This window comes from Grosmannia clavigera (assembly GCF_000143105.1).
Source record: "Grosmannia clavigera kw1407 unplaced genomic scaffold GCSC_144, whole genome shotgun sequence".
NCBI lineage: Eukaryota > Fungi > Ascomycota > Sordariomycetes > Ophiostomatales > Ophiostomataceae > Leptographium > Leptographium clavigerum.
The window spans coordinates 1281507-1298470 of NW_014040797.1; the positions used below are offsets into that span (position 1 = coordinate 1281507).

Genomic DNA, 16964 nt, shown 5'->3' on the forward strand with positions numbered 1-16964 from the left:
AAGGGAGTTGCCTTGAGTGGCGGCCAAAGATAGCGAGTGGTAGGTTGTGTTTCCTCTCCCTTTTGGCATAGCACGCTAAAACGTCCATAGTCGATGGCCAGGGTCCTGTATTCAAGAAAGAAACTCGTCATTCTCGACGACGTCTTCGCGGGTCTTGACAGAAACACAGAGAGTCAAGTTTTTGCGCGTGTTTTCGGTCCTTCCGGACTTCTTCGGCAGCAGAAAATCACTACTGTTCTCGTCACAAACAGAGGTAAGTAACAAGAACGAAAGACAAAAACGGAATCTTACATATATTGCAGCAAACCAGCTTGCGGCGAGCACCCAAATCATCGCTCTCGATCAGGCTGGCCGCATCTCACAACAAGGAGCGTACGACAAGCTCTGTTGCGTCAGGGGATACGTCCAGACCTTGTCAAGCCAGCCAGGCTCGGGAGCCGCAGAACAGGACGACCTCACAAGCGTAGAGAAGACTATTGTGGCGCGGGCATCTCCGGCTACTTCCAACACCGACCGGGTCGCAGAGCTTGCTCGGCAGACGGGAGATATCTCGCTGTACCAGTACTACCTCCAGTTCGCTGGCACAGGCACTTTTATTCTCGCCGTCTGCGCGCTATTTGTTTATTCCTTCTGCATCGTCTTTCCAAGTGAGTGGTCTGAGCTGTGACGTTTGTAAGAGTTACTCTGACCGGATACCTTGCAGCTATATGGCTTGATTGGTGGTCGACCGCAAACGAGAAACGTCCTGGCCATAATTTAGGCATGTATCTTGGAATTTACATCTTCCTAGGCGTGTTAGGTTTAGCAGCCTTCAGTCTCTTTTGCTGGTAGGTGCAGGAGGCGATTCCCAACTACTTTGCATCGTCCTTAATCCGGTTTTCTTCTATCATAGGCAAATGGTCCAAGTTCTGGCCCCGCAAGCTGGACGGAAACTGCACTCGACTATTCTAACAAGTGCATTATAGTAAGAAAACTGACCCCCCCCCTTAACAGCCTCATACGACTGACATGTAAAGTGCCCCATTGTCCTTACTTACGCAAACCGACGTGGGCACCATCTTGAATCGGTTTAGCCAGGACATACAGCTCATTGGTTTCCAAGTCACCCTAACCAGCATGAGTGCTGCCGAAGGTGAAGAATGCCGCTGAGTCCTATCATTGCCGTTACCGCTAACATTCTTGGGACGCCTCCTGTCAGCGCTGAGTACAGCTATCTTCCGCTTAGTTGTCGTCTGTATAACCGCCAAATACGTGGCCACGGTCATGCCACTTAGCCTATTCGTCATCTACGTCATCCAAAAAGGCTATCTGCGGACCTCGCGCCAACTCCGCTACCTCGACCTCGAGGCCAAGGCCCCCATATACACACTCTTTGTCGAGACGCTCGATGGCCTCGCCACCATCCGCGCCTTTGGCTGGCAGGGGTCCTTCCGCCGCCACGGCCACGAACTGCTCGACGGTGCCCAGCGGCCGTTCTACCTGCTCAACTGCATCCAGCGCTGGCTCGGCTTCGTGCTGGACATGCTGCTGACGGGCGTCTCAGTTCTGGTGGTATTTTTTGCCGTGCGGCTGCGCAGTCAGACGACCGGCGGCACGACGGGCGTGGCACTCGTGAACATCCTAAGCTGCCACCAAAACCTGGCTGGCTTTGTCCTGCGGTGGACGCTTTTGGAGACGTCGATCGGTGCGGTCTCCCGGATCCGGGCCTTTTCGCTACAGTGTCCGACGGAGCTGCGGGAGGCTGTCGTACAGCCGCCGGCAAACTGGCCTCAGAGCGGGTCGATTCTGGTGCAGAACATTAGTGCATCATACAGGTGAGTTGCCTCTTCATCCTACACATTTTTCTTTACATTGCATACTTACTCTAATCCGCTGTCTTCTTACTTAGCCCTGATAAACCTGTACTAAAAGATGTGACATGTTCTATCTTACCCGGGTCGAAAGTTGGCATCTGCGGCCGGACTGGAAGGTATGTGGCCCTGCTATCAAACAATACTAGTCTCTATATACGTGCTAAACCCTTTTTTATCGCTACAGCGGCAAGAGCTCCTTCATCCTCTGTCTCTTACAGATGCTAGACCTTGACGACGGCAGTATCACCATCGACAATGTTGACCTCTCGAAAATAACGCGCGAGGCCGTCCGATCAGTCTTTGCCAGCGTTCCACAGGACTCTGTGCTCTTCGAGGGCAGCGTCCGCTTCAATCTCGATCCACGCGGCGTCGTAGAGGACTCGCGAATGCAGGCGGCCTTGCGCAAGGTGCAGCTCTGGGACCTCGTCAATCGGCCGGGCAGTGATGGCAGCGGACTGGATTCGCTAATTGGCGATCTGCACCTATCCCACGGGCAACGGCAGCTCTTCTCCCTCGCCCGAGCCCTACTAAGCAAGGCTGAAATGTTGGTGCTCGACGAGGCGACCAGCAGGTAGAATTCCATCTCGCTCTCCTTCGTTTGTATTAAGGCTGATGATCCACGACAGCATGGACAAAGAGACAAACAAGGTCATGCAGTCGCTCATCCGGAGCGAGTTTGCCGACCACACGGTTCTCTGCGTGGATCACCATCTCGAGAACCTACTGGACTACGACGTCATTGCCTACTTTGACGATGGTTCCCTGGTTGAATTTTCCTCGTCGAGCGTGTTGCTTCAGCAGAGTAACTCTCGCTTTCAACAGTTATTGGAGGGCTAGTTGGTTGAGTGATTACGCAGCGGTAATCGTGTTCAGTATATAGATTGTAATGGAATGCAGAAGGAGACCGTCAACATTGAAACGGAACGCTATATATACGATTGTTTGTCTGCTATTTGGAGAATCGATGTCGCTGATTTCGCAGTATATGCATTTGCCTGCGTATGCGTCTGTCACAAAGCGAGAAAACGGTGACAGAAGTTGTTCAACGACCGGATATCATTGCCAGAGTAGGCCATTTACCTCCCGTAGAAAGAGAGCATGACGCAATCCTCGAGAGCCACTACAACCTTTCCAGCGATAACGACAACAACTGCTTCTTTGCCAACTCTTCTTCGGGCTCTGTTCAAGTTGTTATATATGCATTATTATGGTCCCTGGCAGGATCTGCAACTTTTGCAAGACAGACTTCTCCTTTTAGTTTAGAGGGCTAAAGTTGTTAAGACTATAGCTAAGTTCTTTCCATCAATTCTATAAAAAGTGCTTATTCTAGATACTTGTATTCTAGAGGATTGGCTTTGGCCATTGAATTTCCCCCGGCCTGGGGACAGTATTTTATCACTACAACTGCTCCGCGGCTATCCTTTGGGCACAAATGGTTTGGTCTTGCGTTGACGCCCTCGTTAGGCCTCCTCTTTACGACTCGCATCGTGACTCCTCGCTTCAATCGCTAGAAAAGCCTGCCACCAGCGGCACTGCATTTTCCGGTACAGGACGTTGGTGGCGCCACTGGAGGCTATCGGGAGTGGCTATGGCTAGTGGGAGCTTGGTTTCGCCATAGGACTGCGTCGTTTGCAAACAGACCAGGTTGTGTGGCTATAATCTGCGGCCCTCTGGTTGGACAAGGATTGATCGACTTTTTACTGTTAATCCTTTCAAAAAGACGACGGTTCTACTCAAAGACGCGTTCTAAATGGAGAGTACAAGTACTTGTTTAGTCTGTAACCAAAGATAGTTACGGTCTAAGCCTGACAAAAACGGCATAATGAGAGCTAGAGGTAACTGAAGAAAATGATTTAGTATCTTAAGATATATTACAGACCGAAGATAGTTCGATCCGACTTAATGATATAGTCTGAATAGTCCTGCAAGCCGACAACTTCGTCCGTATCTGTAATTTCTTCAATACTGAATCTATGCGTAGTGTTTCCCACATGCATGAATGCGCTGAAGCTGTTAGCTGCCAAACTGCTTGAGTAGTTGAGCTCCGGCTCGCTCCGGTACTGATGGAGTACTCCGAGCCGCAGGGCGGCCCACTGGGCGAACTGCAAGAACTCGCGGCGCGAGCGTTGGTCAATGGCAGGAGGTTCCAGCTTGTCCTCGCTGAGAGCCCGCCCCAGCTCCTTACTTACGGCGCTAAGTGCCATCACCCGCTTAGCGACCGCTTTGCAGTCGGCTGGCACAGTCACGACGCTGTTCACAGTTCCTACCTGTAGGAACAGCTCATTGGTATCTGCCAAGAATTGCCAGATGTATCGGGCTAGGCCCTTAATTCCCTCAGTAATCTGTTGGTTAGCCATCGCCTACTAGGATGCACCTTGGTATGCACCGGAAGGCAAGACGCGTTGTCGGTCTTGCAGCCCACGCACGAAAACTCGTGATACACGTCCAACTACGTCTTTAACACGCAATTCAAGCACGGGGCCTGCCTTCGATTAGCCATTGCCTAACCAGCGCCCACCCCTTAGGGAATTTACGCCATCCGGCGACGGAGCGTGTGCCCACGCTGGGCGCTTCGCCAGGTCAGCATCGACAAGGTATTCTGCAATCAGAAGCAAGGTTGGAGTATGCTACGTAGAGCCCGTGGCAAACAGAAGCTGCTTTACGGTAAATGTTTTCCCAGCCCTAAGCCCCGATGACTGTTGTGTATGGCCCTTTTTATAAAGAGAGTATAAGGAAAGGAGGCTTGAAGATTATAATTGAGATCTTCTCCTTATAAATGGTATACTAGTCTAGCGCGGGCACTACGGTAGTAAAACCGCACCGTAACCCACAGGATCGCGTGCAACAAGGCGTACTGGCTGCTTGCCCTCTCCTCTTTGTTGGTGCTTGTTTGACAAAATCGGTGTGATACTTCCGCAATAGTGGCACAATCTATGGCTTCACCACTGCGTTCATCTGTCAAAATTCTTGGAACATATGGGATTAGGCTTTCTTCGACTTCTTCCGTGATAAACATCGCTGACTCAGCCCCATCAGGTGAATGGCTTATATTGAGACGCAACCGACACAGCTGCCGCACCAATTTCCTGGGACTCACCGCCGTGGCCGCTCCACACGAGCGAAGCTGGCACTCGGGGTATCGTGTTTACGGGCGTGGGAGTCAAGACCGCTTGTAGACCGTTATTCTCCCCCAGCCTTCGGATGACTGCGAATAATTCTTTTTTTCGTTGCAGTCCGACCAGCGGAGTAATCAGGACTCTAATCTGATATAATGTATGAACACGCATCCGTTTAGTAATCGTACTCGTCTATTATTCATCGGATGGCAGTTTATTCTTAACAGAAACATTGCAGGGTCTTCTATGGTGATAATCAATACAAAAACTTGCGTATACAAGGTGCACGTGCATTTCCGTGTTATACGCATTATATGCAGGAGTACCGCTTTATGGCGATTGTATAACAGGGACACTGCCGTAACTAGTTTGAGTGGCGGGCTGCGGAATAGGCTTGTACACTGTGGAACGATAGTGTTGGGGTTCTTAATTACTTAGTATTATTTTACGCATATCGAAGAAAGATCTTAAGGTGAGCTCTGTGCTTATATGCTGTCAACACTTGTCTCGTGTTGAGGGTTTTCAGGAAAGATATTTTTTCCTGGTTTGCATATATTTTAAGCAATTTCCAACTGAAGAGGTGCTTTCTGATTCGGATGTACAGATTTTCTTCTGCGGAAAGAGCGTCTGGCTGCGTTTGACACAATTCAGTCTCAAGATCATGATTTCACACCCATCCCATCGGCCTAGAACTGATGCACGAATATACAAAGTCATTCAACACTGGACCCTTACCTGATAGCCTACTTTATGCTGCTATTCCCCTATTTTGGGGATCTACACTTTTGTCAGTCTATACATGCTTTCAAATCTAATCTAACCCTCACGCAGACGTCGCTTTAGACAGTAGCAGCTTCGTCAATGTCGTCGTCATCGGCGGTCAGAGAGACACCGACACCACCGGCACGCAGACGGTCCATGGCGCGGTCGACCTCCTTGTCCCAGTCGCTCAGGCCGACGATGACCCACTCAAAGGCGCCGACGAGATAGAGGGCGACACACTGGCCGATCCAGAGGCCGCCGAGACCCCAGCCGTGGAAGGCGAGGTAGATGCCACCGGGTAGGGCACCGCCGTAGTAGCTGATGAGATTGACGGCAGCGCCGACCCACTGGCGGCCCATACCACGCAGGACGCCACCGCAGCTGCCGTTGAGTCCGTCGGCGATCTGGAAGAGGGCGACATAGGGCATGACGGCGGAAACGAGGTCGATGACACGCTGGTCGTCGTTGAAGAGGCGGCCAAACACGTGGCGCACGCTCATGAGGATGACCAAGATGAGAGAACCGGCAATGGTGCTGAGCACGGCAGCACAATGGGCCGCACGCCGGGTCTCGGCCGGCTTATGGGCGCCCAGCAGGTTGCCAATGCGAGCCGAAGCAGCGACGCCGAGACCAAAAGGCACCGTGTTGATGATCTGGTCGGCCGTCATAATGACACTCTGGGCAGCCAGTGGGATGGTGCCCAAACGTCCAGCGGCCAGCGCGACGATCTCAAAGGCCCACCACTCAGTGCCGACGTGGACAATGCCGAGGACGGCCAGGCGGGCAAACGGGAGCATGTGCTCCGGGTGCAGAGCCCGCCGCAGGTCCAGGCCGCCCCAGCACTCGTGGCCGCGCACAAAGACGGCGTAGGCCACCAGCAGCAAGAACGACGTCCAGTAGGCGATGCCGGTCGCCAGCGGCGCTCCGTACAGGCCGATATCCAGCACGTAGATGAAGACGTAATTGAGCAGCGCGTTCAGGGGCGACGTGATGAGCAGCACGTACGTGCCGGGGTTGTAGATGGCTGGAAAAGTTAGGCGAAGTGAGAAAAACAAAGGAAAGAATCAAGAGAAAAAGGAGACTCACCCTGTGCCTGCAGATACTTCTTCATGGCCTCGAAGCAGATGTAGCCGAGGCCGCCGGGAATGAGGCAGCGCAGGAACATGGCGCTCTGGACGCAGATGAACTCCTCCTGGCCGAGGGCACGGAAGACGGGTTCGGAAAACCACCAGAGCACAGAGACGATGGCATAGAAGCCCGACAGGATGACGAGCCCGCGCTGCAGCAGGATGCCGAGGTCGTGCTTGTTGGCCGAGCCGGTGAAGCTGCTCGAAGCCAGCGTGTCCAGGGCGGTCGTGCCACCAAGTCCGATGAGCCAGGCCGTCGCCATGGCGAACATGTACGAGAAGGCGGCCGTGGCCAGCGCCTCGGGCGAGAGCCGACCGGCCATGAGGACCGACACCGTCTGCAGCGAGTTCTGCAGCGTGTAGGCCAGGATCACCGGCACCGACGCCTTGGTCAGCAGCCAGATCTCGGCCAGCCACAGCCGGTACGGCGTCTCGGTCGTCTCATCCGACGAAGCTGCCGCCGTCGTGTCGTCACCATCCGAGCCATAGCCATCACCGGTCACACTCGGCCGCTCAGACGAGGCACCGGCCGAGGCGACCTTGGGCAGCAGGGCGCTCCGCTCGTCAGGCCGCGTCAGGCCACCCGGCGAGATCGATCCAGACATGTTGTGTATGATGGGCAACAGAGAAAAAAAAAAGAATCTCGGCTGTGCCGCGTCTTCACACGGCTAGCTCACCGCCAGAAGTAAGACACAAGCAGGACTGTCTGTGGCTGATAAACAAAATCAGAACGACCGTCTGAAAGCTCAGGAAACAGCACCGAGAGAAAGACTGCGGGAGCACAACAGAGATCCGACAAGATCCTGGGGAATTACTGAATTATAACCCAACTTCCCGCATCCGGCCCTTCCTTGCTGGCCATACATAGTGATTTAAGGCAAAAGTTACCCATGTCCGTGACAGCAGGAAAGACGGGTGCCGTGGCGCAGAGATAACGCCGCCCTTCTCTTATGTAAGAGGGAACGCCGCTCCGAGAAGCGCATCTCTGCGTACTCGTATAGTGCCGGAAGCCAGCGCGGCAACAAGCAATAAGCTGCCGCCAGAGATAGGATGGGGGATAAAATGCTATGGTACTAGCCCGGTTTTGCGTGCCAGGCGTCTGGACGACGTGAATGCATGAGCAATGGAAACCTCTGATAAAGAACAAAAGAGGCACGAAGACGGGCTAGACAAATGCCGAGACCAAACAAAACCGTTTCTGTTTGTAGCTTATCTCTGCACATTACGCTATGGATTCACAGCCATGACAGCTGCTAATTGGTAGTGCCCACGTGATACGTCAGGCGACAGGCCATATGATTAAAGGCGTGAGAGTCTTGTGTTATTAATCTATTAATTTGTATCGCGCATAAGTGGATCCACCGTGGATTGTACTGAAATTGGTGGAGGTTTAAGGAGGCTATACGGAGGTCCCTACCAAAAGTTCTTTCTCACCGCTTTGGCAAAATAAGAAGGTGGATATAGTGCTAGTAATGTATTGCTACTGTATTTACTACAGCAGTGTTAGCGTATTTCTATGTGCTAAGCGCCCTGTACAAATATTAGTAATTGAGTTACATTAGCGATAGTATCCACTAAGCTCTAGCGTATCATCGCTAATAGCTTTCTCCGTATGATTTACACTCTGCACTATGTATTGCCGCAGTTATAGAAAAGCGGTGAGAACGAACTTTTGGTAGGGACCTCCGTACGTGGCGGTCATATAACGTGATGCACTGTGAGGAGCAGGAGGCTGAATAGGGTCTAGTGTGAGCAGAAAAGTGTTGTGTACTATTCCGTACTTCGGACGGAGTGTACTTCGTACGGAGAAATATTTGCTTAAGCTATCATATCAAACAGACGGAAAACAAGAAAAACGCTGCACATTCTTTAAGCTTAACCGTAATACTCAGCCAACCACGCCCGCAAGTGACCTACGGTCGGATATTCCAAGAACAAGCTGCCCCGGACCTGCACGCCCAACTGTTCGCGGAAGCGCTCGGAAATAACCAGACTCATGAGACTGTCAACACCGACATGGGCAAAGTGCACATCATCCTGCAGCTCAGAAAGCTCAATACCAGCCTCGGCAGCCACCAGGGCAATGGCCTTGGACGTCGTGCTATCTGTGTTGTTCTCTGCCGCAACTGCCGGCGCTGGTGCAGATGTGCTCTGAACAACAGGTACAGGAGGAGGGGCCACAGGTTCAACAGGCTTGGTGGACTGTTGAGCCGATCCAGGCGAGGCAGTCGGCGCATCGGCCGAGAAGAAGCGGTTTAGTAGCAGACGCGGATACTGGCGGAACTCAATGGCACCCACGACACCAATAATAACCCCGTCTAAAGCACGTAGCACGTAAACGTCACCTAGGAAGATGCGCGGGTCTTCGAAGGTCGGGACCATCTTCACATACGAGCGATACTGACCCCCAGCCACAAGCGGTACGGCCAGCCGCATAGAACCCCAGCCGGGCGTGACGCTAAAGTTGGCGTGCGTGTCGTGGGCGTCGGACACGTTCATGACAAAGCCGGCCAGGTGGGCCACGCTATCGATGAAGTCGGGCGGGATGGTCCAGGTGCCCTTCAAAGAGGCTGTCGACAGCGTCACATCGGCATATGCCTCCAGACCGTGCAGGACAACCGACTGCATGCCGCGGTACTTTTCGCTGTAGTCGACCAGACTGCCAGCGAACAGCGTGTTGGCCATGTTACGAGACAGGCGGTTGGCTACCCCGAGATCAGCGAGGCGGGTGAGCTCGTCAATGCGACCTTGGACGAGATGAGTTAAAGGAGACCAGGCCTGTAGCCAGCCAGCGGGGGACCCAAAGTGCAACTCGGCTGTGGCAAAGGGAAGCTCTTCTAAAGTCTTATCTGCCTGGACATTGTGCCATGCTAGCCGAGCTACGGAAAGTGTCGAAACATCATCAACAACCACAGACACCTGGATGACCTGAGGGACTGAAGTGTCTTTGTAGGCAACAAGACCCTTGACCACTTGGAGATTGGCAATATCAATGCTGGTGTCTTGCGCACCTGGGCGCAGCCTGTCGAGCAGGTAGCGGCCAAGCGTAAAGGCAATGTCGGCATGGATAGACTAAAGAGTTAGATGGAGAGAAATAAAGAAGGAGAGCAGAGTAACAAATGCAAGACCTACAGATGTAACAACGCCGCAGTTGTTCATTCTATGTCCGTAAGTAGCAGCCAACAGCTCGGGCTGCATCAGGTCGGACTGGATCACGACCTTGGCAGTGGTAGTCATGAAGACGTCTTGGACGACCCGCTGCACAGACGTTGTCTGAATGGCCGAGCTAGCCGGGCTGAGCGGCTTCTGGGCTTCTGCTTTGTCCGTGTAAAAGGTGTTGCCCTTAGTTAGCGCCCAGACGCCCGTGTACTGATGCCAGTACGTTTTGTCGTTCCAAGCGTACGTTGGAAGGTCCATTAGGGACAGCATCGGCTCAAAGGGCCGGTGGAACTCGTCCCAGTTGACTGGCAGCCCGGCGTTGTGCAGCACGGCCAGGCTAAGAGCCTGGGTCTGCCAGCTGTTCTCACCACGACGCAGCGACGGGACCGAAGCCACCGGGCCCGCAGTTAGGGTCGACTTGACAAAGCCGAGGCAGACGGGATGGGGGCCATCTTCAACCCAGGCCATGCTGTCGTCGATAATGCCCATATTGTATGCAACCCCCAGCGCCTCATGGAATCGCACGGGCTCGCGTGTGGCCTGGCGGATGTAGCGGGCGTTGACTGTCTTGTCATCAAAGATAACGCGGCCTAGCAGCGGCGAGATAACAGGCAGCGTGGGCTGGTGGAAGGTAACAGCACCAGCACAGGCGGCCTGCTCAAAGCGGTCCAGTACAGGGTCGGTTTGGGACGAGTGGAAGGCAAAGGAGACGTCGAGCCGGAAGCGCTTGATACCCCTGGTCTCCAAGGCGTGGGCGACACGGCCGATTTTGTTTGCTGAACCGCTCAAGACAGTGTCCCGGGGGCTGTTTAAACAGGCCACTTCGTAGTCACCGGAGCCCACGGCCGCTTCAATGTCTTCAACCGACGCCCGCACGGCCAACATATCATGGCTGCCCACCTCGCAGAGCTCCGTTAACAGTTGCGCCCGCTTGCCGACTAGAAAGATGGCATCGCTGGCTGATAGCACGCCAGCCGCATGCAGCGCAGCATACTCGCCCAGGCTATGACCTAAGACCACATCCGGCCGAATGCCCAGTCCCGCCCAGTAGTGCACCAGGGCGATTTCGACACAGACGAGAGCCAGCTGCGTGACCACGGGTGAATGGACGTGACTTCGCACGTGACTGCCATCGAGTGCAGGCACTATAGAAGGAAAGCCTTGCTTCTGGACAAGAACATCAAGATGCAGCATCTGGGCCTGGAAAGCCGGGCTGTCATGGAACAGTTCAACATTCATAGAAGGGTAAGATGCGCCCTGGCCAGTGAAGGCGAATACGACCGAGGGTGGTGCCATGGGCAGAATGGGCTTGAGGGCGTCCACCAAAGTCAGCTGCGTGCGTAGTTTGGCAGTGGCTGTAGCGGCATCGGACACAACGACGGCCACGCGATGGTTGTAATGGTGCCGACGTGCTGTGGTAGTGTAGCCGACGTTAGCCATAGATGTCTGCGGATGGGCCTCGAGATAGGCTACTAGGCGCTCGAGGTTTCCTAGTAGCGACTGCTTGCTCTTGGCGGAGACTGCGACCGTATGGACAGGTCGAGGGTCGCTGGTTTTGCAAGGTGTCTTCGCCGGCGCCTCCTCCAGAAGCAGACAATTGTTGCCACCAGCAGCACTAAAGTTGTTCATTAGAGCTAGCCTCTTCTTGCCATCTCCCAATGCGCGTGGCCAGGCTGTTTTTATAAAGGGAATGTGCATGTGCCGCTTGTCTAGGTCTTTCGGAAAGCCTGGGTTGAGCTGGTGCTTGATGCCGATGTGGGATGGCCTCGTGCTGCAGCATCAACAGCACCTTGAGTAAGGATGTAGGGCCAGCGACTGCCTCGCCGTGGCCGACGTTAGCTTTGACAGCGCCAATATGTAGCAAGCTCTTGGCGCTTCGCCGGTGGTTGGTCGGGGCAAACACGTCGGCCACCGACTGGATTTCCTGCATATCGCCAGCCTGCGTTCCGGTGCCGTGCATTTCCACTTTGTCAATTAGTCATCAATACTGAAGGAGAATCGCATGTACATCTCACGCTGTGAGGGGACCTACCGTAGCTCACATCCAGGGGATCCACGCCGGCCTGGGCCAGAACCTGTCGCATTAGATAGGCCTGTGAGGGCGCATGGGGGTGGGTGATAGAGACGGCGTCGGCCGAATGGTTCGTGCCAGCACCCCCAATAACCCCCAGAATAGTGTCGTTGTCGGCCTTGGCATCGGCCAGCCGCTTCAACACAAACGATACCACGCCATCTGCACGGCAGTACCCGTCGGCCTCGCTATCCCACGTCTTGCAGGCATTAGGCGTACTAGACAAAAAGTGCCCATTGCTGAGGCCGGCAAACGCGTCCGAGTTGGTCAGCACGTTGACACCACCGGCTACAATGGTGTCTGCGTCGCCGGCCCAGAGCGTCGTGCACGCCACCTGGATGGCCGCCAGCCCCGACGAGCACGCCGTGTCGATGCTATAGCTGGGTCCGGAAAACTTAAAGAAGTAGTTAATGCGCCCAGGGCCAAACGCGCGGCAGCCACCCGTGATGAAGTAGGTGCCAATTTCTTGACCCGTGTTGACCTCACGGTAGTCGTCGCTAGCCTGGCCATAGGATGTGCCGACACAGGGTTCTCGCGACGAAGGTGTACGGTTGAGAACAAAGCCAGCACGTTCAAGTGCTTCGTACGCTGTGGCGAGGGCCAGCCGCTGCATCGGGTCCGTCTGCACGGCCTCACGTGGCGACATGTTGAAAATGGCTGCGTCGAACAGTCCTGGCTCATCAATGAAGCAGCCGTACGGGGTCCAGCTGGCGTTGAGACTTTTGCCACTGGGGTCGCAGTGCGTGGTGACATCGAAGCGGTCCGCCGGAACGGTCCGGTGCACGTCGAGTCCCTGTTCCAAAATGGCCCAAAACGTGTCCGTGTCCGTAGCGCCACCGGGTAGACGACAGGACATGCCGACAATAGCAATGCCGTCGTTGGCTGTGGTCTCGTGATTGCTATCGTCTGCCGTGATCCACGATGCCAGGTTCTTCGTCGACGTCTTAAGCCCTACCAGCTCGGCGTTTAGCGTGTGCATCAATTCGTGGTCTGCCAGCGACGGCTGAAATATGGCAAGCTGGAATTTGACCGCCGCGGTCCCACGCGCCGTCTGCATAATGCCCTGTACCACCTTTTCCCAGTGGATCGACTGCGTGAGGATCTCCGAGACGACGTCCCTAAAGAGTGTCCGTGCCGTCCAAGCTTGCATTGGCTGGCCGTTGCTTGAGCAGAATATGGCCGTTTGTGGCGTAAATGTGGTGTCGATGACATCAATGGAGCTTGTCTGGATGATCTCTGCCGTGTAGCTGTTGTCGTAAATATGCTTGGCATGGCAGAGGCCAGCAAACACTGGCAAGGGAACCTGATTGTGTGAGTGCGCACGATTGATGGCGACAAAGAAGAGAAATGAGAGACATGTACCCACTTGCGGCCACGGAAGAAATCAGACATTAGAAACAGTGTCTTCAGGCTGGATGACGGTCCGCTGACCGTAACAGATGTGCGGCTTAGAGCACTGATAAAGATCCGGCTGGATGGTGGTGTATTCTGCCATAGTCAGAAACCACGATGCTCAAACTGCAGGGACAGCGAACTCACTTTTTCAGCATGATACACCTCAAGCTCATTCTGAACGTCGGTAGGAACCACATCGGGAACGACGTATGCCCAGCTGCTGTGATGGTGGCTTGGCTGTCCCGATATCGGCTCCAGGTTGTTTGACACCTCGCTGACAACCACCCCCAAACGGAACGCTATCCGAACCACCTCAGCGCCAATGGTAGGAAGACTGGCCAAGTCAGGGGCTAGCGAGGCGGCCAAAGACGAGATCAGACCAAGACCGAGGCCAGAAAGATATCTGTCTCCGCTGTGGACATCATGGAATCCGTTGATCTCATAGTATCTATGGTAGCGTGTTAGAAGCGCATGGACGCAGGAGGTAGGGAAGAGCCCACCCGATCAAGGTTGCGATTTGAAATCCACAGAGAAGAACACCGTCCATCGAGCCTGCTAGAGGCCCGCTTCTCAGATCCGAGTAGCCCGCGAGGCTGAATATGGTTTCAAACAGTGGCACCAGACAGCGTAGTGAGGCTGGCAACAACTGGACTTCCTCGCGCACAGCTAGCGTGGCCTGGCTTATGAATTGCGCCAAAATGTGGTGCTTCCTGCACTGGCTGTGAACATGAAGCCGACGCAGAAGACCGCTGAGGTCTTCTGGCAACTCATAACTGAAGTATATCACCTTCATCTGTCCAGATGAAAGCAGAGATTCGGACGTGTGAGACGACATGGTTGGGGGATACGTCGAGAACCGAAAGATTAGGACGGATGGGAAAATTTATACCTGTGGCTGATTATCCTTGTCGCTGGGCTCTTCACTATAAGGCAACAAAGCCTTATTCTGTCGATGCCCTAACTGACAGGGGGTTCACTCGCTCTCATATGCCGCGGATTTTCTCAACCCCCTCGGGACAATCTCGCGGGATCGGGTCGCCAAGGACCAACATCACATTGTACGTAGCTCGTATTCTCCCCGGGACACTTCTTCAGGACAACGACGAAATGTCCGCTGCCGTTTCGATTTCGCGCGTCGTTTATGAAAATCGGCTTCGAGCCCTGAAATTGACACGGTCGGATTTCCAAGACTGAGCCCCCCTGTCGTTCAACATGGCATCAACCGCTGGGGGCTACAAGCAAATCAATAAGGCTCTCGATGTCCGCGCATTCGAAGGCTACCTCGACGGACAGCAGACCCTTCTGCCTACGATCGCAGATGTTGAGCAGATCAGCCCACGGGGCATTCGTGTGATGGGCCAAAACCCGGAGAAGGTACGGTCGGGGGTGATATGGGATGTATCATGGGAAGTCAACTAACAAACAGTTTACGCTTCAAGGAACCAACACCTACCTTATCGGCACCGGGCCGGAAAGAATCCTCATCGACACCGGTCAGGGATTCCCCACGTGGGCCGAGCTCATCGCGGCCACCTTGTCGGAGCATAACATCACCGTAAGCCATGTGCTGCTAACACACTGGCACGGTGATCATACGGGCGGTGTGCCGGACCTCCTACGTCTCTACCCGCATCTTAGAACCCGCATCTACAAGCACAGTCCCACCAGAACCCAGCAGCCGATTGCAGACGGCCAGAAGTTTGTGGTGCCTGGTGCTTCGATTCGCGCCATCCACACGCCCGGGCACGCCCATGACCACATGTGCTTTGTGCTAGAGGAGGAACAGGCCATGTTTACAGGCGACAACATCCTGGGCCACGGCACCGCCACCTTTGAGCATCTCGGTGTCTGGATGAAGAGTCTGCACATCATGCACTCCCATGACTGCCACCAAGGCTACCCGGCTCATGGTGTTGTTGTGGCCGACCTCGATGGCAAGATCCAGCAGGAGCTCGAGCAAAAGCGGCGTCGTGAGCGGCGCATCGTCGAATCGTTGCGGCTGCTGAAAGAGCAAGACCAGGGGAGGCGTCGTGGCAGTGTGACGGTAAAGCAGCTTGTGGCCCACATGCATGTTAACCTTGACGTCGGCATCCGCGAGACCGTGCTGGAGCCGTTTACCGAAGAAGTGCTGCGCAAGTTGGCCGAGGACGGCACGGTAGCATTTGAGATACAAGCCAGGATGAAGAAGTGGTTTCTCGTGCGGCTGAACCTGTCTCGGGCATCGACTGTGTAGATTTGGGGATGTGGGGAACGGGGCATTGTTGGGGTCGCTTAAAAGGCTTATGCCCCCTGTGAACAGATTAAAAGGCTCGATGGCCTAGGGTATATCATGGTCTCGCTATAGAGAAATGGTACACAACACTTTTGTCGATTTCTGGTTTTGTGTTTACTCTTAGCAGCGAAATTGCTGTTCTCGATTTTGTCGCAACAATGCCGAAAATGGTGGCCAGTGGCATCCAAACAAATCCCCTATCTTTAGTCGGCAAAGTGGCCATCGTCACAGGCTCCGGCAAGGAGAACGGTATTGGGGCCGGCATCTGCAGAACTCTTGCCCGCCATGGCGCTAGTGTTACTATAAACTACGTTTCTAAGGCCACAGAACCACGGGCCAAAGCGGTGGCTGAGAGCATCCGCAACAACGGCGGCCGTGCTGCTGTGGTCCGGGGTAGCATCGACACCCCTGAGGGAGCAAAGCGGCTTGTGGACGAGACTTTACAATATTTCGGCGTGGACAATATCAACATTCTGGGTACGTTTTCATCTCCAGTGGCACCTTTCCTATTTTTAATAAACTTCCAGTCAACAATGCTGGGCTGGGATCTTTCAGTCATCTCGTCGACGTAACCCCTGAGCAACTGCAGCAGGAGTTTTCCGTCATGGTTTTTGGCGCGTTATACGTGCGCTAATTCTGTCTCCGGACAATTTTGCCTGGTGCTAACAATAGCAGATGACTCAGGCAGTGGTCAAACTCGGCAAGATGCCCCCGGGAGGCCGCATCATCAACATTGGTTCCATTGCGTCCACCATGGGCCCGACCAATGTAGGCGTCTATGCAGCAGCCAAAGCGGCCACAGACTCGCTAATGGCGACGTTAGCTATGGAGGTAACAGCCGATGCATTCTATTTCTGCTTCTGTGTATTCGAATTCACTGACAACATAGCTCGGACGGAGCCGCGGAATTACCGTCAATACGATTGCTCCAGGCCCAGTCAACACCGACATTAGTAACGACGTGGGCGATGCAGCGACTGCTGACGAGCAAGACAAGATTTTTATCAATATGACGCGGGCGGCTGGGCGCGTCGGCACCGTGGATGACATTGCTGATGCGGTTCTCCTGCTCGTGTCGGAGAAGAGCCGCTGGATCACGGCACAAGTAGTTTCTGTCAGCGGTGGGATCATCATTCTGTAGTCGGATTCGATATTCAAGGGCAGGATCTCCGGGTTTTCTGAGCGGACACATACTGCAAGAACACTTTC

General features: G+C 54.2%; 4 protein-coding genes across 4 annotated transcripts; 2 read left to right on the top strand and 2 right to left on the bottom strand.

The window, feature by feature from the left end:
* Positions 1-93: 93 nt before the first annotated feature.
* CMQ_2923 (ABC multidrug transporter) lies at positions 94-2690 on the top strand (the record flags this gene model as incomplete). The annotated part of the gene is made up of 5 exons (XM_014317001.1): positions 94-253; positions 303-647; positions 1226-1814; positions 2038-2424; positions 2480-2690. The coding sequence occupies 5 exons, from the start codon at positions 94-96 to the stop codon at positions 2688-2690; spliced, it is 1692 nt and encodes a 563-aa protein (XP_014172476.1).
* A 3118-nt stretch (positions 2691-5808) lies between these two features.
* Positions 5809-7463, bottom strand: CMQ_3153 (mate efflux family protein; the record flags this gene model as incomplete). The annotated part of the gene is made up of 2 exons (XM_014317231.1): positions 5809-6755; positions 6818-7463. 2 exons carry the CDS (start codon positions 7461-7463, stop codon positions 5809-5811), a joined length of 1593 nt encoding a protein of 530 aa, XP_014172706.1.
* Positions 7464-8733: 1270 nt separating this feature from the next.
* Positions 8734-14318, bottom strand: CMQ_2677 (polyketide synthase; the record flags this gene model as incomplete). The annotated part of the gene is made up of 5 exons (XM_014316755.1): positions 8734-9930; positions 9991-11690; positions 12050-13391; positions 13628-13931; positions 13984-14318. The coding sequence occupies 5 exons, from the start codon at positions 14316-14318 to the stop codon at positions 8734-8736; spliced, it is 4878 nt and encodes a 1625-aa protein (XP_014172230.1).
* A 377-nt stretch (positions 14319-14695) lies between these two features.
* On the top strand, positions 14696-16896 carry CMQ_3057 (metallo-beta-lactamase superfamily protein; the record flags this gene model as incomplete). Its single annotated transcript, XM_014317135.1, has 6 exons — positions 14696-14857; positions 14910-15712; positions 15883-16232; positions 16283-16380; positions 16431-16586; positions 16645-16896. The coding sequence occupies 6 exons, from the start codon at positions 14696-14698 to the stop codon at positions 16894-16896; spliced, it is 1821 nt and encodes a 606-aa protein (XP_014172610.1).
* Between the last annotated feature and the right edge of the window lie 68 nt (positions 16897-16964).